This window comes from Aquarana catesbeiana, linkage group LG03, assembly GCF_042186555.1.
Source record: "Aquarana catesbeiana isolate 2022-GZ linkage group LG03, ASM4218655v1, whole genome shotgun sequence".
Taxonomy (NCBI): Eukaryota; Metazoa; Chordata; class Amphibia; order Anura; family Ranidae; genus Aquarana; species Aquarana catesbeiana.
This window is the reverse complement of record NC_133326.1, coordinates 616,451,339-616,472,659: the sequence shown is the minus strand read 5'-3', so window position 1 is coordinate 616,472,659 and position 21,321 is coordinate 616,451,339. Positions and strand designations below refer to the sequence as shown.

General features: G+C 42.6%; 1 protein-coding gene across 1 annotated transcript in view; it reads right to left on the bottom strand.

The window, feature by feature from the left end:
* Window positions 1–21,321, bottom strand: part of PIWIL2 (piwi like RNA-mediated gene silencing 2) — a 503,232-nt gene that overhangs the window by 306,562 nt on the left and 175,349 nt on the right. The window contains exon 8 of the mRNA XM_073622273.1: window positions 20,823–20,936. Within this exon, the coding sequence (XP_073478374.1) occupies window positions 20,823–20,936 (114 nt within the window). The remainder of the gene's footprint in view (window positions 1–20,822; window positions 20,937–21,321) is intronic.

The window sequence follows — 21,321 nt, the reverse complement described above, 5'->3', positions numbered from 1 at the left end:
ACTATCCCCTATTTAGTAAACGCTATAACTTTTGCGCAAACCAATCAAACGCTTATTGCGATTTTTTTTTACCAAAAATATGTAGAAGAATACGATCGGCCTAAACTGAGGGAAAAAAAAATGTTAATATATTTTTGTGGGATATTATAGCAAAATGTAAAAAAATAATGCGTTTTTTTTTAAATTGTTGCTCTTATTTTGTTTATAGCGCAAAAAATAAAAATCACAGAGGTGATCAAATACCACCAAAAGAAAGCTCTATTTGTTGGAAAAAAAGGACGTCAATTTTGTTTGGTAGCCACGTCGCACGCCCGCGCAATTGTCAGTTAAAGCGACGCAGTGCCGAATCGCAAAAAACGCTCTGGTCAGGAAGGGGGTAAAATCTTCCGGGGCTGAAGCGGTTAACACTGTTTCACTTCAAACGTAGAGCTGGTAACATTTATAATAGTGGATTGGATTCATATATAGTTTATATTTATTATTTGAACAGCGCCATTCCCCTGAATAGAGTTTTTTATTTTTTTTATTTTTATTTTTTTTTGATAAGGGGTAAGATGACTATGGTGGAATATCTTTATTTGTATGACTAACTCAGAAGCTATGACTGAGCTTTTGAAGGTATCCACAAATTCAGTCCAATCATCAGTGAATTGAATATCTGAAGCAGCCCAACAGTTCTGTGCAGCCGCAAATCTCGGGTTAGAATCAGCCATTAGTGCACAGTAATATTGGGAAATCAATTGTGTTGTCAGAGTTTCAAAGTAGCTTCTCTAATAGGGCCATCTGTAAAGGAAGTGAGAGTGAACCAAACTGTGCTCTTAAAGCATGATGAAGCTGAAAATAATAAAATAGAGAGGAAGGAAGAAGGCTAAAGTCCTCTCTCAATTGGGTAAAGGGCTTAAAGCCCTGTTCCGTCTATAGAAGACAAAGGCATTTATCACCTCTAACGATCCAGTACTGTGGGTGGGGGATCATGAGCAATTCATTTACTACAGGATTATTCCAACGCGAACTGTTAGGAGAGGCGGTCCAGGTATCTTTAGCAAAATGGGTCACTACTGTAGATAAGAGAGACAGCGTAGTTTGTAACATTGCTGATCCTCGATTGGTTGGTACCCGACTACGATATATAATATTATGCAGAGTCTCGAGTGAGGAGATTATAGCAGCTTCAGTGGTGGTACAGGCATTATGTGGGGAAGGATGTAGCCAGGCATGTACTACAACTAGCTGGGATGCCAAATAATAACGATAAAAATTTGGGAAGACTAAGCCGGCTAAATGAGAGGGCAGTTTTAAGATTTCGAGAGCACGCTGGTTCCAAAGAAAACTCGTACAGAGAGAATCAATTTGTTTAAATAGAGATTTGGGAATTTTACAGGGAGCATTAGCCAGTACATATAATATTTTTGGAAGAAAAATCATCTTTAGCAAATTGACTCTGCCCATGAGGTCTAATGGAGGATTCATCCACTGATTTGTGCGTTGCTGCAGTTGGGCAACAAAAGGACAGAGGTTATTGATTACATATGAATTCAGAGGTAGCTGTACCACTATTCCCAAATAGCGGAAAGAATGGACCAGTTGGAGTAGGGAGCTCGCATGCACCTGTCCTGCCCTTAAGTCTAGCGGAAAAAGATTGGATTTGGACCAGTTGATCGGGAAAACTGATAACATCTCTTGCAATAGGGAACATAAAGACGTAGAAGGGTTAGCCAAATATACAAGGGTGTCATCCGCATATAATCAGATACTGTATTCTATAGTGCCGATAATGAGTCCCTGAATGGTAGATGAGGAGCGGATCCGAACAGCTAATGGCTCAATGGCTAATGCAAAGAGGAGTGGGGATAGGGGGCAACCCTGTCTTGTTCCCCTAGAAATGGAAAAAATTGGAGAAAAAGAGGCATTGACTCGAACCCTAGCCACTGGATCAGGGTATACGAGTCATATACAGGCAAGCATCCGAGGACCAAATCCATAAAGTTCTAACACCTTAAATAAGTAAGGCCACTCTACGCTATCAAACACTTTGCAATTGTCCAATGACACAATAACCCAGGTAGAAGAGTGATCATGGGGGTATCGTATATTCTGAAAAGGCCTACGTATATTCATTCTCTTAGAGCGATCAGAGATAAAACTCCCCTGGTCATTCTGCACCAGAGAAGGAACTATTTTATTTAATCAGTTGGCAAGTACCTTCGCCAAGATTTTGGCATCCACATTTATTAGGGTTAGGGCCTGTAAGAGTCGCAATCTAGGGAGTCTTTATGTGGTTTAAGAATGAGAATAAAAGCTTCCCGCATAGAGGCAGGGTGGATGCCCGCATCCAAGGCCGCATCAAAGGTACCCAGAAGATGGGGGCTCGACAGATGTTTGAATGTACTGTACCATTCAGAGGGGAACCAGTCAGGGCCAGGGGTCTTATGTGGTGACATTTTTGTGATAGCAAGCTCTAACTCCTCTTTAATAAGAGGAGCATCCAGGTCATCTCTACACTTTTCAGTTAATAGGGGTAGAGATATCTCATCCAAAAAGCAGACAATGAAACATCATATTGTACAGTAGAAGAATATAACTATTAAAGGATATGAAAGCATCTAGAATAGCTCGGGGAGTATCAGTAATGTTATCTGAACCAAATGTTAGTCCTCGACTCGGAAGGTGGCTTCTTTGGTTGCCATCACCTCAGCAAGTGGAGTGTCAGAGCTGACAGCTCATTCATGCAAAGAGACATTCTTGGTCTTACATCATGATAAGGTGATGTTGCGTCCTCATCCATCTTTATTGCCTAGAGTGGTTTCTAGTTTTCACTTGAATCGGGACAGTGTCCTGCCTTCTTTTCTAATCCTCAGTTGGCAGGAGTAAGATTGCTGCATACTCTGGAGGTATTTCAGGCGGTGGTCAGGATATACTTGAATTGTCAACGAAGGTCAGGAATCCTGGTTTGAGCTACCAGCAGAGCCCAGGAAGGGCAGGAGGCATCAAAGTTAACTATTTTTTCATTGGATCCACCAGTTAATTATTCAAGCCCATGGCTTGAAAGGGCAAGGTCCCCACCCCTTTTGGTGAGCGTGCTAAGTACTAGGTGTGTGGTGGCATCTTAGGCCATCCGCCATCAGGTGTCAGTGGCTCCTGTTTTTAAGGCCACTACATGGTCTTTGATTCACACATTCACAGGATTTAATCAGATGGATATCAAAGCCATGGAGGATACTACTTTGGCCACAGTATGTTAAGAGCAGAAGAATAAGTCCTTCTCAGGTGGAAGTTTCTGAAATTGTGTCTCCCTCACCTCAGGGGCATTGCTTTAGGACATCCCACAAAGTAATTATTATGGCTGCTCTGTGTCCCATGATGTAAGATAAAGAAAATTGGATTTTTCCTACAGCTTATCTGTAAAATCCTTTTCTTGGAGTACATCACGGGATACAGATGTCCCTCCCCTCTTTTTTGGGATATTCATTGATTTGCAACAAAACTGAGGTACTTCAGTGTAGGAAGGGATATATATAGGGGAGGACCTCCTGTTTTATTGATCTTCCAGTGTCCATTCACCTATAGGTGGCGCATAACCCACATAGTAATTATTATGGCTGCTCTGTGTCCCGTGATGTACTCCAAAAAAAGGATTTTACAGGTAAGCTGCAGGAAAAATCCAATTATATCTGATTATTTAATAGAGTTTCCACACATTACACTAAGTGCCGGTTCACATCTAGGCAACTTTAAAGAGATAGATAAGTCAATGTAAGTCACGGTGAAGCTGCATAAAAAAGTAGTGCAGGAACCTTTTTATAAGTCGCTGTAACTTGAATTGCACCCATTAGAACAGTTCAATTGCCATTAATGGGGTGCGACCTGCCATGCTACCTTTAACTCTCAAGTCACATGACAAGTCGTTGCAGTGTGAACCAAGGCTAAGGATGTTATAAATTAGTTATTCATGGAGGCAATGATCATGGTATTTCGCGTCTGCCCCTTTGGAATATACTACATGTCTGCCATATCTCTGTTTAACTATGTCCCTCTCCATCCTGGCAGCCACAGCTTCTCCGCAACCGGAAGCGACGCCACCCTTTGCCGGGTCCACTTCCGGAGATTACGGCGGAGGATATAAGGACACTTAGTCTCCAAGGACACCTGGTGGCGCGCAGCCTCCCCACACCTGTCCTACGTTTTTGCCATCAAAGCCTATACAATTTATTGGACCGTTCTGACACATGACCTCGTCATTCACGCCTTTATATGGGCTGGATGCTGCCCCTTTACTCCTTCTGGCAACCCTGGAGAGTCCACACCATCTGGCCTTCTTCCCTGGGATTACTACTATCCACCTATGTCTCCTTAAGAACTCTGTTGCTGTAGGTAAGACACCACTATCTCAGATCGCAGGCACTATAGGTTTTATATTATTCCCCAATACATACCTTAATTGCATCTTTATACACAATCCTTATTTACTTTATTCTTTGACCAGTTGATAGTCTCACCAGCGAGGGACTAAGGAGAGACTGGACCCCCAGCCGGGTATTTGCCGTTGATACCTATTATTTTGGGGATACTTTGAATTTTAGGGTACCATTCCAATCTATTCATACATTTATCCCCTGTTGGTGGGATTTGATCCCTTTTTTCATACTATAGTAGGCTTATGTATCCTCTAGGACTTGCTACTCCACCTATACCTTGTGTTCTTGATTGGATTTGGAGTGACCTTTCTATTTGCTGCCTTGACCCGGAGACACCCAGTATACTTCAACTAAGTATATTCTTATGTGCTTATTTATCACTTGAACATGTGTACAAAATCGTATTATTAACCACTTTCCGACTGCCCGCCGTCGTTATACCTTGGCTGTTTGAAGAGGAATACCGTTGTTATGGCAGCCGCTAGCTGCCGTAAATCTTCTTCAGCGGGCGGTCCGCTTTCGGATAAAAGTAGTCTCTCTGCCACGAGACCACTTATCAGGGGCGAGTGAGGGCTGCCCCCCCCCGTGCTCCGGTGGGGTCACCACCACTTACCGGAGCCACTGGTAGGTGCAGAGACAATCGCGTTCTCTCCAATTTGGTTGGCTGACGAATGAGGGAAAGATGGCCCCCATTCGGCTCCACAGCATTTTTTTTTAGTTGCATTTTAGTGTAAATATGAGATCTGAGGTCTTTTTGACCCCAGATCTCATATTTAAGAGGTCCTGTCATTTTTTTTCTATTACAAGGGATGTTTACATTCCTTTTAATAGGAGTAAAAGTGACCCTTTTTTTTTTTTTTTTTTTAACCACCTCAATACAGGGCACTTACACCCCCTTCCTGCCCAAGCCATTTTTCAGTTTTCAGCGCTGTCGCACTTTGAATGACAATTGCGCGGTCATGTTACACTGCACCCTAATTAAATTTTTATCATTTTTTTCCCCACAAATAGAGCTTTCTTTTGGTGGTATTTGATCACCTCTGCGGTTTTTATTTATTGCGCTATAAACAAAAGAAGAGGGACAATTTTGAAAAAACACAATATTTTTTACTTTTTGCTATAATAAATATCCAATTTTTTTTTTTTTTTTTTTTTTAACAAATTTTTTCCTCAGTTTAGGCCGATATGTATTCTTCTACATATTTTTGGTAAAAAAAAATTGCGATAAGCGTATATTGATTGGTTTGCGCAAAAGTTATAGCGTCTACAAAATAGGGGATAGATTTATAGCATTTTTATTATTTATTTTTTACTAGTAATAGCGGCGATCTGCAATTTTTATTGTGACTGCGATATTGCGGTGGACACATCGGACACTTTTGACACATTTTTGGGACCATTCACATTTATACAGCGATCAATGCTATAAAATTGCATTGATTACTGTGTAAATGTGACTGGCAGGGAAGGGGTTAACACTAGGGGGCGCTCGAGGGGTTAATGTATGACCTAAGGAGGTGATTCTAACTGTGGGGGGAGGGGACTGACTGGGGGAGGTGACCGATCGCTGTCCCTATGTACAAGGGACACGCCATCGGTCTCCTCTCCTCTCTGACAGGACGTGGATCTGTGTTTACATGCACAGATCCACGCTCCTGCTCTGTTACCCGGCAATCGCGGGTGCCCGGCGGACACCGCGGCCGCCGGGCACGCGCACCGGGTCCCGAGCGACGTAGCGGGCACGCGCGCGCCCCCTAGTGGCTCGGGAGGGCGAGGACGTCATATGACGTCCTCCCAGAACAACAGACGCCTCGTCCCGCCGTCATATGACGGTGGGCGGTGGCTTAGTGGTTAAGGACAGTGTCAAAATAAATAAAAAGTTAAATAAAATAAAAAAAATAAATAAATTTAAAGCACCCCGTTCCAACGAGCTCATATGCAGAAGCGAACGCATACGTGAGTAGTGCCCGCATATGAAAACAATGTTTAAACCACACACGAGGTATCGCCGCAAACGTTAGAGCGAGAGCAATAATTCTAGCCCTAGACTTCCTCTAACTCAAAACTGGTAACCTGTAGAAATTTTTAAACGTCGCCTTTGGAGATTATTTAAGGGTAAAAGTTTGTCGCCATTCCACGAGTGAGCGCAATTTTGAAGCATCACATATTGGGTATCAATTTACTTGGCGTAACATTATCTTTCACAATATAAAAAAAATTGGGCTAACTTAACTTTTGTCTTAGTTTTTAATTTAAAAAAAGTGTATTTTTTCCACAAAAAGTAAGCTTGTAAGAAAGCTGCGCCATTTTATTCTCTAGGGTGTTAGAAAAAACATTATATATATATATATATATATATATATATATATATATATATATATATATATATATTTATATTATGTTTGGTGGTTCTAAGTAATTTTCTAGCAAAAAAAATGATCTTAACTTGTAAACAAAGAGTCTGAAAAATAGGCCCAGTCCTTAAGTGTTTTTTTTCATATAATGACTGTCTGTATGTATTACACTATATATTATATATACTGATTGTTGTATATCTTGCAGAGACCCTCAAAAATCTGCAATTGACGCTTACCCCCTGAAGAAGATGTAGAACAATGAAACGCATTGGGGTTCCTTGCGTCTCTATTATTCATCATTCATTGGGTCTCTATATTGGCAATTTGTGGCATCTTGTATTGTTTTTTCAGCCAAAGCTTTTTGTGACAACCATCATGTTGCCCCCTTCAAAAGGGGTTTCTTTTAATCTTGAACTTAATAAAACATTGCAACTTTTAGCAAGTACTACTTAATTGGATACGTCAGTATACCCTTCTTTTTCTCTCCCCTTTCTGTTTGGTATTGTATAGTCTCATCAATCTTTCCCAGCTTTCTCCCCTTGTGGGATCATTCTATTAAATAAGACTAATAAAAAAAGAATTTCTAATACAGAAATGTTGGCTTACTGAAAAGTATGTCCATGTACAGCATAGCATGCACTCAATACTTGATCAGGGCTCCTTTTGCATGAATTACTGCATCAATGTGGTGTGGGCATGGAGGCGAACAGCCTGTGGCACTGCTGAGAAGTTATGAAAGCCCAGGTTGCTTTGATAGAGGCTCGTCTGCATTGTTGGGTCTAGTGTCTCATCTTCCTCTTAACAATACCCTACAGATTCTCTATAGGGTTTAGTTCAGATGAGTTTGCTGGCCAATCAAGCACAGTGATAACATGATCATTAAACCAGGTAATGGTACTTTTGGCACTGTGGGCAGGTGCCAAGTCCTGCTGGAAAATTGAATCAGCATCTCCATAAAGATGGTCAACAGAGGGAAGCATGAAGTGCTCTAGAATTTCCTGGTAGAGGGCTGCGCTGACTTTGGATTTGATAAAACACAGTGACCAACACCAGCAGATGACATGGCTCCGCAAATCATCACTGACTGTAGAAACGTCACACTGGACCTCATGCAACTTGGATTCCGTGCCTCTCCACTCTTCCTTCAGACTCTGGGATCTTTATTTCCAAATGAAATGCAAAATTTACATCTTTCATCCGAAAAGAGGACTTTGGACCACTGAGCAACAGTCCAGTCCTTATTTCTTCCTAGCCCAGGTAAGACACTTCTGACATCTCTGGGTCAGGAGTGGCTTGACACAAGGAATGTGACAGTTGTCGCCCATGTCCTGGATACGTCTGTGTGTGGTGGTTCTTGAAGCACTAACAACAGCCATAGTACACTCCTTGTGAATCTCCCCCAAATTCTTGAATGGCATTTATTTTGCAATCCTCTCAAGGCTGCAGTTATCCCTGTTCCTTGTGCACCTTTTTCTACTACATTTTTTCCTTCCACTCAACTTTCCATTAATATGCATGGATACAGAACTCTGAACAGCCAGCTTCATCACCAATGACCTTTTGTGACTTACCCTCCTTGCGGAGTGTCAATGACTGTCTTCTGCACAACTGTCAAGTCAGCAGTCTTCCCTATGACTGTGTAACCTACTGAACAAAACTGGGAGACCATTTAAAGGCTCAGGAAACCTTTACAAGGTGTTTTGAGTTAATTAGCTAAATAGAATGTGACACCATGAGTCTACAATATTGAACTTTTTCACAATATTCTAATTTTCTGAGATACTGAATTTTGGGCTTTCACTAGCTGTAAGCCATAATCAAAATTAAAAGAAAGGAATGCTTGAAATAGATCACTGTGTGTAATGAATCTATACAATATATGAGTTTCACTTTTTGAATTGAATTACTGAAATAAATTAACTTTTTGATGATATTCACATTTTTTGAGATGTACCAGTATGTTTGTTTTAATAATGTTTGATATGCTTGTGTAAGACCCATTTAAAATGAATGGCCTGAAATAAAGCAGCAAGTTGGAACATACGTTACAATAATAAGTGGTACCGTACTGCTATTTCCCAACAGTGTTTAACTACTTGCCGACTGGGTCATAGCCAGGGTGCCTTGACAAGGCTCTGTGGCTTAAGCATGCATTTGGAAATGTGTGCAGACTAAACCCCGGCTTTTAACGCATACTGTTAGGTTATTTGGCTGCCTGTGGGCTAGTGGTAAGTTAAGCTTGGTTTTTCCCTTGGCCTTGTTTGTACCTGTTGTTAGCCTTCCAATGCTTCTTACTGTGATAGCCAGCTATAGATGGGAGCAAGTGGCGTCTTTTTTGTATCATAGCCAAAACACAGCTGCAGTGCAGTCTGATCATTCTGGGAGGGCGTAGTAAAATGTCCTCCCTGAATCGCGCACACCCGGGAATCTCAGTGACCGGACCCGGAGCATCACCGATGAGAGTAATGGGTCGATGACAGCGGCCCTTTACCACGTGATCACTCTGTCAAATGACGGAAAGCCAACGCATGCCCGGCTTAGCTCTTCCCCTCTCTGCAACGATCAGTACAGTGAGAGGAGGAGAGAGATTGGGTGCAGCAGTGCTGTGGGCTGGATGTGTAGTGCCCATAGCGCTGATCTGTGCCCATTTCTGCATTCATTCCGATTCACGGCTCAGCCATCCCCATCCATGGCTCATTTATGTCTCATTCATGCTCATCCATGCCTCATCAGTTCTCATTCGTGCCAAATCCATGCCACTAGAGTGCCTCACAAAAGTGTAATAGGTAGTCAAATTAAATTTGAAATGTGTGCCCCTAGAACACCTGATGGTGCTCCCTGCATGTTGGGCCTCTGTATGTGGCCAGGCTGTGGAAAAGTCCCAAACACGTCGAATAGCCATACTCAGGAGGTGTAGCAGATTATAATTTTGGGTGTAATTTTTGCTATGTACATGCTATGTGTTGGAAATATCTTATAAATGGACATCTTTAGAATAAAAAATAAAAAAATGGCATGTGTAAAAGACTCATTATGTCTCATAGAAAATACGTTGGGGTGTTTGCTTTCCAAAATGGGGTAATTTATTGGGTGTTTCCATTGTCCTGGGAATTCAAAAGTGCAAGAAGTAGTCATGAAATTATATGTGTAATATATGCTCCTATAACGCCTGATGGTGCTCCCTGCATGTTGGGCCTTTGTATGTGGCCATGCTGTGTAAAAGGCTCACATGTGGTATCGCCATACTCAGGAGTAGTAGCAGAATGTGTTTTGGGGTGTAATTTGTGGTATGCACATGCCGTGTGTGAGAAATAACCTGTTAATATGACAATTTTGTGAAAAAAAAACTTTATTTTTCAAAGAACTGTGGGAAAAAATTCAAAAAATTCACCATGCCTCTTACTAAATACTTTGGAAAGTCTGTGTTCCCAAAATGGGTTATTTAGGGGGTATTTGTACTTTCCTGGCTCAAAAAATGAGATAGGCTGTCAGTACATCAGATGTGATCACCATAGCTTGTAGACTCTACAACTTTCACAAAGACCAAAAAATATACACTGATATGGGTTATTTTTACCAAAGATATATAGCAGTACAAATTTTAGAAAACATTTTTCAAGAAAAATTACTAATTTGCAAAATTGTATAACAAACGAAAAAAAGAGTTGTTTTTGTTTTAACAGAATTTTCAGTCTTTTTTCATTTTTTGCGCAAAAAATAAAAAACACAGCAGTGATTAAATACAACCAAAAGAAAGCTATATTTGTGTGAAAAAAAGGACAAAGATTTCGTATGGGTATAGTGTTGCATGGCTGAGTAAATGTCATTCAAAATGTGAGCACTGAAAGCTGAAAATTGGTCTGGTTAGGAAGGGGGTTTAAGTGCCCAGTGGGTGAGTGGTTAAAGCTGGTCTACCTTCTAATATTCTTCTTACTACCCTATCGCTATAATGCTCTGTATCGCTGCCCAATAAGAAGGTGATGGAAGAGTAATGCCCTGTACACGCGGTCGGATTTTCCGATGGAAAATGTGCGATAGGACCTTGTTGTCGGAAATTCCGACCGTGTAGGCTCCATCGCACATTTTCCATAGGAATTTCCGACACACAAAGTTTGAGAGCTTGCTATAAAATTTTCCGACAACAAAATCCGTTGTTGGAAATTCCGATCATGTGTACACAAATCCGACGCACAAAGTGCCACGCATGCTCAGAATAAATTAAGAGATGAAAGCTATTGGCTACTTCGCAGTTTAAAGTCCTGATGTATGTGTTTTACGTCACCGCGTTCAGAACGATCAGATTTTCCGACAACTTTGTGTGACCGTGTGTATGCAGGACAAGTTTGAGCCAACATCCGTCAGAAAAAATCCATGGATTTTGTTGTCGGAATGTCCGATCAATGTCCAACCGTGTGTACAGGGCATAAGAGTGTGAGCCAGGCATTGCCAGTATTTGCATAAGCGTTTATTGGTATATGAGGTGGCAGGGGTACAGGAGAAGTTTTTGGAATGATACCTGCTAGCCCCTCTAAAGATCAGCATTTAATCCTGTGCCAAATCAGAAAGATAAGCATTCTTTTGCTAGAAAATGAGTGAAAACCCCAAATAATAAGATTTTTATAACAGCTTACCCGTAAAATCCTTTTCTTGGAGTACATCATGGTACACAGAGCCTAAGTAATAACTTAATGGGTTATGGGCCACCTTCAGGTGATGGACAATGGTATACCCAATACAGGAAGTTCACTTCCCTATATAACCCCTCCTCCTTCCAGGAGTACCTTAGTTTTTGTATCAATCAATATATCTAAACCCCTAAAAGAGGGGAGGGACCTCTGTGTTCCATGATGTGCTCCAAGAAAAGGATTTTACAGGTAAGCTGTTATAAAAATCCTATTTTCTTTATCATACATCATGGGACACAGAGCCTAAGTAATAACTTAATGGGACGTCCCATAGCAATGCTATTTGAGGGGAGGGAGAGACGACCCGTAGGGCACCCCCAGACTTGAGGATTTGTACTGCTGCCTGCAGCACACTGCGCCCGAAGGCGATATCCTCATACCTCCTTACATCCACCTGATAAAATTTTGTGAATGTATGTACTGAAGACCAAGTTGCGGCCTTTCAGATCTGAGCCATGGAGGCCTGGTGACGCACTGCCCAAGAAGCACTAACCGACCTCGTAGAGTGTGCTTTGACTTGAAAAGGAGGAATCTTTCCCCTTAAATCATAAGTCTGAATTATAACTTGTCGAATCCACTTAGTAAAAAGTGGATTTTGACGCTGCCTGTCCTTTCTTAGGACCCTCTGGCAGAATAAGACATCAGTCTTTCTAATCTGTGCAGCTTTCTTTAAATAGATTTTCACTGCTCTCACCACATCAAGACAAATGTAGTGACTTCTTCCCTGGAACATGGTTTTGGAAAAAACGATGGCAGGACAATATCTTGGTTCATGTGAAAACCTGAAACCACTTTTGGCAAAAAGTCTGGACGAGGGCGTAACACCACTCTGTCCTCATGAATAATCAAATATGGCCGTTTACAAGAGTGAGCAGCCAATTCCAAAACCCTCCTTGCTGATGATATAGCAACCAAGAACACCAGCTTCCTTGTCAGAAGGGCTAAGGGAAGATGCTGTATCGGTTCAAATGGCTGTTTTTGTAACACTGACAAAACTAAGTTCAAGTCCCAAGGGCTCAAAGATGATTTAACTGGCAGATTAATCCGCATCACCCCTTGCATAAAACCCCGGACTAAAGAATGCGTAGCAAGCAGTCTTTGAAATAAGATTGATAAGGCTGAGACTTGGCCTTTAATAGTACTCAAGGCCAACTTCATCTCTACCCCTAATTGTAGAAAGGCAAGAATTCTGCCTATGATATATCTCCGAGGGTGCCAACCCTTGGAGTCACACCAGGAAACATAAGCCCTCCAGACTGTAATATATAGTTCTGGAAGCTGGCTTCCTTGCATTAAGGGAGAGATAACTGACCCAGAAAGCCCACGTTTCTTTAGAATGTGGGGTTCAATAGCCAAGCCGTTAAATTTAGCGTTCGTAAAGCAGGATGGAATATCGGCCCCTGTGAGAACAGGTCTGGCCTTAGTGGGAGGGACCATGGACACTCTGCCATCTTTACGATTTCTGCATACCATGATCTTCTGGGCCCATACTGGTGCTACCAGAATTACAGGCTTTCTTTCCAGCTTGATCCTGCAAAGAAGTAGTGGCAGCAACTGAATAGGGGGGGAATGAGAACTCATCCCACGGGGTCACCAACGTATCTGTTCCGAATGCGAGTGGATCCCTTGTCCTGGACACAAAGTTGACTTACTTCATGTTGAATCTGGACGCTAGAAGATCTATGTCTGGAGTCCCCCATCTGTGGCAAACAGCCAGAAAAATGTTGGGGTGAAGAGACCATTCCCCCCCGGGAATAACTGCTGGCGACTCAAGTAGTCCGGCTGCCAATTCTCTACTCCCGGAATGAAGACTACTGATAGGCACGGAACATTCCTTTCTGCCCAAGATAGAATATGGTTCACCTCTCTCTGCGCTGAGAGACTCTTAGTGCCCCCTTGGTGATTGAGATATGCCACAGCTGTGGCATTGTCAGATTGGATCCTGACAGGACAATCCCTTAACCGGTTCCCGACCGGCACACACCGATGTACGTCGGCAGAATGGCATGGCTGGGCAAATGGGCGTACCCGTATGTCCCTTTAAATTTGCTGCCATGCCATTGCGTCCGCGCCAGACGGGAGCTCTGTGAATCGGGTCGCGGGTCCCGCGGACTCGATCGCCGCGGGGATACCTGCGATCGCCTCACGGAGAGAATGAATGGGGAGATGCTAATGTAAACAAGCATCTCCCTGTTCTGCCTAGTAACAGTGTCACTGATCTCTGCTCCCTGTGATCGGGAGCAGTGATGTGTCACACGTAGCCACGCCCCCCACAGTTAGAAAAACACTCCCCAGGACATACTTAACCCTTACACTGCCCCCTAGTGGTTAACCCCTTCACTGCCAGTGTCATTTACACAGGAATCAGTGCATTTGTATAGCACTGATTGCTGTATAAATGAAGATGGTCCCAAAAATGTGTTAAAAATGTCCTATGTGTCCGCCATAATGTCGCAGTCATGATAAAAATCGCTGATCGCCATTACTAGTAAAAAAAAAATTATTAATAAAAATGCCATAAAACTATCCCATATTTTGTAGATGCTAAAACTTTTGCACAAACCAATCAATAAATGCTTAAATGCTTATTGCGATTTTTTTAACCAAAAATATGTAGAAGAATACGTATCGGCCTAAACTGAGGGAAAAAAAAGTTTTTAAAAAGATTTTTGGGAATATTTATTATAGCAAAAAGTAAAAATTAATGCGTTTTTTTTTTTTTTCAAAACTGTCACTATTTTTTGTTTATAGCGCAAAAACTAAAAACCGCAGAGCTGATCGAATACCACCAAAAGAAAGCTCTATTTGTGCTAAAAAAAGGACTTCAATTTTGTTTGGGAGCCATGTCGCATGACCGCGCAATTGTCAGTTAAAGCGACGCAGTGCTGAATCGCAAAAAACGCACTGCTCAGGAAGGGGGTAAATTCTTCCGGGGCTGAAATGGTTAACCTGGAAGTCCAGGCCTTCAGAGCCAGATGCACTGCCGAATCTCTAGGATGTTGATGGGCAAGGCTCAGGGCTGTGGGACACCCTTGGGGACAGCCGCATTGGCAAGTCCAAAGCTTGGATCGTTTTGTTCCAAGCAGACAGGATACTGTTTTGCACCAGTCTCGAATGGAACTAGGAATAGGGGACTGCTTCGAACGAAGCCATCATCTTTCCCAACAACCTCATGCAAAGGCGAATGGAGGGATCTCCTTTCGACCTGACCATCCGCACCAGCTCTCGTACGAGTTGATTTTTGCCAGAGGCAAGAAAACCTTTTTCTGGGCTCTCTCTATGATCAGGCCCAAATACTCCAGATTTTTAGCTGTTTTAAGGAAGACTTCTCTAGGTTGAGAATACAACCCAGACTTTCCAAGTAACTGGTTGTAATGCATACATTTTGCTCCAGACAAGTCACCAACTGGTCTATTATCAAAAGATCGTCTAGGTACGCCAAGACTGTTATGCTCTGTGCCCTTAACCTGGCTAGAGGTGGGGCCAGCACCTTTGTGAACACGCGGGGGGGGGGGGGGGGTGTAGCTAGCCCAAAGGGTAAGGCTACAAACTGAAAGTGCTGCTGTTCTACACAGAATCGCAGAAACCTTTGGTGAGCGGGAAATATAGGAACATGCAGATATGCATCCCGGATGTCGATGGACACCAGAAGTTCTCTTCCTTGCAGGATAGAAACTACTGACCTGATCGACTCCATGCGAAAGGAGCGGATTTTCAGGAACTGATTTTGATTCTTAGATCTAGAATGGGTCTGACATCTCCATTTGGTTTTGGTACCGTAAAAAGGTTTGAATAAAACTCCCTTGCTCTTTTGTGGAGATATGATCACCCCCTGAACCAGTAATGGGTTTAATGCTTGAAACAGAAATTGCCTTTTCCCTGGATCTTTGGGAACGTTTGATCTGAGAAAATGAGACGGTGGAAACTCCCGAAATTCTAGTTTGTATCCTAGAGACATGATGGAGATGACCCATCTGTCCTGAATTTCCTCTTGCCAGACTTCTGAGTATTGCAGAAGTCTTCCCCCCAGTCTGGCTAGAGGGGGCGCCTCTTCACAATGAGGCTTTAGTATTCTGCTTTGCAGATTTTCGGCCCCAGGACTTCTTTTGTGCCTGGGCATGACTCTGAGGTTTTCCTCTAGAGTCTGACGGCGGAGGCCACTGCCTAGAGGTGGACGCCCCTGGCGCAGGAGAAAAAGTCAGTTTAAATGAAGGACGTTTATACTTTCTTTTGACTGGCAAAAGAGTACTCTTCCCACTAGAAATTGTTTGGATGTATTTATCCAAATACTTCCCAAATAGTCGATCCCCAAGAAAAGGGAAACTAGTCAGAAGCCTTTTGCAAGGTGCTTCGGCTGACCAATTTTTTAACTAGGACAAGCTCAAGGCGGGACGCCTGATGAATAGAGTCTTTCATAGCATCTATAGCAAAACATAATGCCTTTGGTAGTTCGGCCAACTCACGGGCCTGTTGTGAAGGGACCTCCTTAAGGGCCTCTCTGAACTGGTCCTTTAGGGACTGGCAGATGCCAATTGCAGCGACTGCAGGCTGAGTAAAGGCCCCTGCCAAGGAAAAAGAGGATTTTAACAGGAATTCTAACTTTTTATCTGTTGGATCTTTGAGCATTTGCTACTGGACAAGTTAAACTTTTATTCACACTGGAAATCGCCGTGTCAACTGCTGGTACATTCCCTCTTTTGGTGAATTTCTCCTCCATGGGATAGAGAACTGAGAATCTCTTTGGAGGGAGAAAATGCTTATACAAGTGATCCCATTCAGCATGAATAAGCTTTTCTAGTAATGCATGGACCGGAAACGCATGAAAAGGCTGTAAAGGTTTTAAAGAACCCAAGGAAGAAATCAAACTTTCAGCTGACTCTGTTAGAGGTAGCATGAAAGTGGAGAGTTTGTACTGGATTGCGAGGCAGAAAAAGGTTGATCAACTGTTGTTTCCTCCACAGAGGAATAATCTGCTTGTTTTTCCACATGATCACCTGAGGGTAATACCTCATCCAGTACCCACTGTTCCCTTGGTAAAGGGTTTGAGGTGCGGGAGGGGGATCTAGCACGCTTGTTATCCATTTGGATGGAGGATGCAATTAAAGCCGCTAATATTCCTTTTAGGCCCTGCGGGGCAGAGGAAAATGCATCTTCAGTCACGTATACAGGGACTGAAGTGTGAGAAGCAGTTGCACCACCAATTGATTCCAATGACTCACCCTAGCTTGCCATATCTGGTATCTCCGGAGAGGATGACAGTGTGGAGGCATGACTGGCGTTCCCAGCGCTTGGGGGTGGAACTTTTGGTACCTTTGTGGTAACTCTGGAAGCCATAGTGCTAAGCACAAAAGCAGAGGCACTCTAGTAAAATGTACTACTTGCTGAGCAATAGTCTAGAAAAACAATGCCACCATATAATCAGCTTGATGCTGAGTAACCATGTATTTCCTGTACTGGAAATGCCTGTATACATCCCTTACATGCCCCAGCGCTCCTGTGTCCTGTGTGACAGACTTCTTCTCTTCAGCTGCTCTACTAGAGATCTACTGACAATGAGAACTTCTGTTTTATAAAAAAAACTTCAGGTATGAGCCTGATTGGCGTCCTCAGTTGTGCGCCGTGTGCTCCACGTGGACGCTACGTCCCACACACGGCGCTGCCTGCCTTAAGCCACGGCCCTTCCAGTAACCGCCCTCCTCCTTGTTTTAAAATGAACCTTAGTGCGCGCACTGACAGCATGGCATTCGGGTCTGCAATGCCGACCCAATGGAAAGTAAGCTGCAATCGCTGTCTTGCGCTTGCCAGACTTTCTATGTGAACCAGGCTTGGCGCAACAAGGCTTTTGATCCAAATCATTAACAAGCAGCTAACATCTAAATGTGAGTCATTTACCCATAGGAAGCCACCACCGCACCCCTCTGGGAGGGGGGGGGGGTGTTTTCTCCACATGTTTTAACAGGAGACATTTATACACAATAAGCTTACCCCCACAGCCTCTTAGTTTCCCCAGGGGGGAGAGGAACATCTTTGTTCAATTAACCACCTCAATACAGTGCACTTTCACCCCCTTCCTGCCCAAGCTATTTTTCAGCTTTCAGCGCTGTCACACTTTGAATGACAATTGCGCGGTCATGCAACACTGTACCCAGAATTGTTATCATTTTTTCCCCACAAATAGAGCTTTCTTTTGGTGGTATTTGATCACCTCTGCGGTTTTTATTGTTTGCGCTATAAACAAAAGAAGAGTGACAAGTTTGAAAAAAAAAAAAAAAAAAAAAAAAAAACAACAATATTTTTTACTACTTGCTATAATAAATATCCATTTTTTTTTTTTTTTAAACAAATTTTTTCCTCAGTTTAGGCCGATATGTATTCAAAAAACGCAATAAACGTATATTAATTGGTTTGCGCAAAAGTTATATCGTCTATAAAATAGGGGATAGATTTATAGCATTTTTATTTTTTATTTATTTTTTTTTTTTACTAGTAATGGCGGCGATAAGCGATTTTTATCATGACTGCGATATTGTGGCATACATATCGGACACTTTTGACACATTGGGACCATTCACATTTATACAGCGATCCGTGCTATAAAATTGCACTGAATACTGTATAAATGTGACTGGCAGGGAAGGGGTTAACACTAGGGGGTGATCGAGGGATTGTTTCCTAGGGAGTGATTCTAACTGTGTGAGGAGGGGACTCACAAGGGGAGGACACCGATCGGTGTTCCTCTGTACTTAGAACGCACCATCAGTCTCCGCTCCCCTAACAGGACGTGGATACGTGTGTTTACACACACAGATCAACGGCCATGCTGTTTTCCCGGGGCAATCGCGGGTGCCCGGTGGACATCGCGACCGCCAGGCATGCGCATCGGGTCCCCAGTGACACGGCGAGCGCGTGCGAGTGCCGCCGGCGGTGCGTGCCCCCTGGTGGGCCGTGAAGGCGGGGGCGTCATAGGACGCCCTCCCAGAACGAGAGCCGCGCCGCCTAGCCGTAATGTGACAGCCGGCGGGTGGCAAGTGGTTAAGAACCCCCTATTGCTGCTGGGACAAACACACGCTGTTTGAAACTGAACACAGAGCTGCAGAGAAACAACGTACCAAGGTATGTGTATTTTTACTCCCTCTAGTGGAGATTTTAAGGCATTAAAATGTTTTTCATATGGAAGAAAAAGGCATAGATGGACTTTTTACAGTTCCTAGGCTTTTTCCCTTACCTTTTTCTCGCTGCAGGATACTGCTGAAAAAAGACAGATCCAAACTTCACCCATCACGGGTGCATTAGTAAACCTTCAAAGACCGGGTCCCTATTATAAGGGTTCCACACCTTAGGACCTGTATAGCACCCCTCAGGATCAACTTTAGGTAATGTAGCATGACCAAAAAGAGTCCTGGGTCCTGGGGTCCAGCCCTCAAAAGAGAGGCTTACAGGCAAAACCTTGTTCTTCTATGCGAGGCCTGGGTACCATCCAATTTGGCTTCAGTGGCTTGGATGGATCCGGTATGTGGAGGTTATTTAAATCCAGCATGGACCCCTCCTGGAACTACTCAGAGCACATCTTCACTCGTGACAAACACCTTAGAAACTGGCGAAAAAACTCCAGAGATTCTCTGTTCAAGAGATAAAACGATAATTCTCCCACTCTACAAGGCTCTGGTCCGGCCGCACCTGGAGTATGCTGTCCAGTTCTGGGCACCAGTCCTCAGGAAGGATGTACTGGAAATGGAGCGAGTACAAAGAAGGGCAACAAAGCTAATAAAGGGTCTGGAGGATCTTAGTTATGAGGAAAGGTTGCGAGCACTGAACTTATTCTCTCTGGAGAAGAGACGCTTGAAAGGGGATATGATTTCAATTTACAAATACCATACTGGTGACCCCACAATAGGGATAAAACTTTTTCGCAGAAGAGAGTTTAACAAGACTCGTGGCCACTCATTAAAATTAGAAGAAAAGAGGTTTAACCTTAAACTACATAGAGGGTTCTTTACTGTAAGAGCGGCAAGGATGTGGAATTCCCTTCTACAGGCGGTGGTCTCAGCGGGGAGCATTGATAGCTTCAAGAAACTATTAGATAAGCACCTGAATGACAGCAACATACAAGGATATATAATACAATACTGACATATAATCACACACATAGGTTGGACTTGATGGACTTGTGTCTTTTTTCAACCTCACCTACTATGTAACTATGTAACTGAGGTACTCCTGGAAGGAGGAGCGGTTATATAGGGGAGTGAACTTCCTGTATTGGGTATACCAGTGTCCATCACCAGAAGGTGGCCCAAAACTCCTAAAAGTTATTACTTAGTCTCTGTGTCCCATGATGTATGATAAAGAAATTATATTTTTTGTGTGCAAACCAAGACAAAGATAAACAAAAAGGTTGCATGTTCATCTTTTGTTTGTTTATGGTTGTCTTGGTTTGTACATCTAATCGAGTCGTGGATACCAGCGATTCTAAAGCGAGGTGTGGAATGCATATGATTGCGGCCTCGTTTCCAGTTTCCCCATTTACTCTATACAAGTTATAGTTTTGTTTGGAGCGCCACCTACAGGAGTGAGACACTAGGCAGCAAAATAACTTGAATGTCAAACTTTCTGCGCTATAGATGTCCCTATACTGCAGCTGCTTCCACTCTATGTATCCTAAACCAGGATACAAAAGATCTAAAATACAAAAAGGGGGAACTAAACTACAATGCACTTTCCTCTCACCAATGAAAGTGTATAGTAGTCCAGAACTAAAATACACCCTCCTCTTATCAAAGTGCTACTGTGTACAAATGTGTAATATACGTGTGATAATAAAAAATGCAGTGAAAACTATTCGTAAACACTTCAAATATCACAATCTCCATCAAACTATAAATATTACAATGTAAAACAATAAAGTGCTAGTGGTGCATAAAAATCCTTACAAATATAACAAAATAATGAAATCCCATCAATAAAGTGCTTATGTTCACCAATTAGAAAAATTAAGTGTACTGTTAAGACAAATTGTACACTATAAAACACCTCCCACTAAATGCATAAAAGCAAGAGATCAATTACAAAAGTCTTTATATGAGATTTAAAGAGAAGTCCTTACAATGTGCTCATTAATAAAAATGCTTTAGCCACGCTGCGTGACGTGTGCCACACGTGCTCCCCCTTCAAGAAGGTCAAATAGCACTTTGTGGATAACACATTCGTAAGCTCAAAATGGATATTCGCTATTCCCCCATGCTCTTGTTCAACTACTCTCTCTTCGGCAGCAAAAAAAAACTCAACAGCTCTTATGGGCAGTCCTATCTAAGTATTAAACCGCCTATTTATAGGTATAAAACATATCTTGCGTAATATTAACTTACATGATGTCAAGTACAGAGTCATTTCGGATAATCTTGTGGGTAATGTCCGCTATAAGAAACAGGCCTCCGTCTGTCCTGCGTATGCTAGCTGCATATCCTGGCCACACCTGCAGTCTACAAATTACTATACATTAGAAAGGAACAAAGAAGCCAATACTTAGCAGAAGTCAGTCCAGCTTTATGGATGGATCTACATAGCAGAATCTTACTAAAATAAAATTACTAAAATATTTCTTAGATATACATTTGCAGTTTTTCAAACAAGGTTTGCACTTTTTTGTGCTCTTTTGTACTTTTTTTTGTTTTTTTCCCTCTTTTTTCTTTTTTGCAATTTATATAGATGCTGCTCGGAACGGTTTATTGGCTTGCTCGGGCCTGTATACTGGCAATACAGACTCGAGTAAACATAGGTATTTGAAATGTGCTATACATATCATTGAATGCATGTGGCCTGGCGCGGCCTGTGAGGTACTAGATAAATATGTGCTTATTTGTCCTT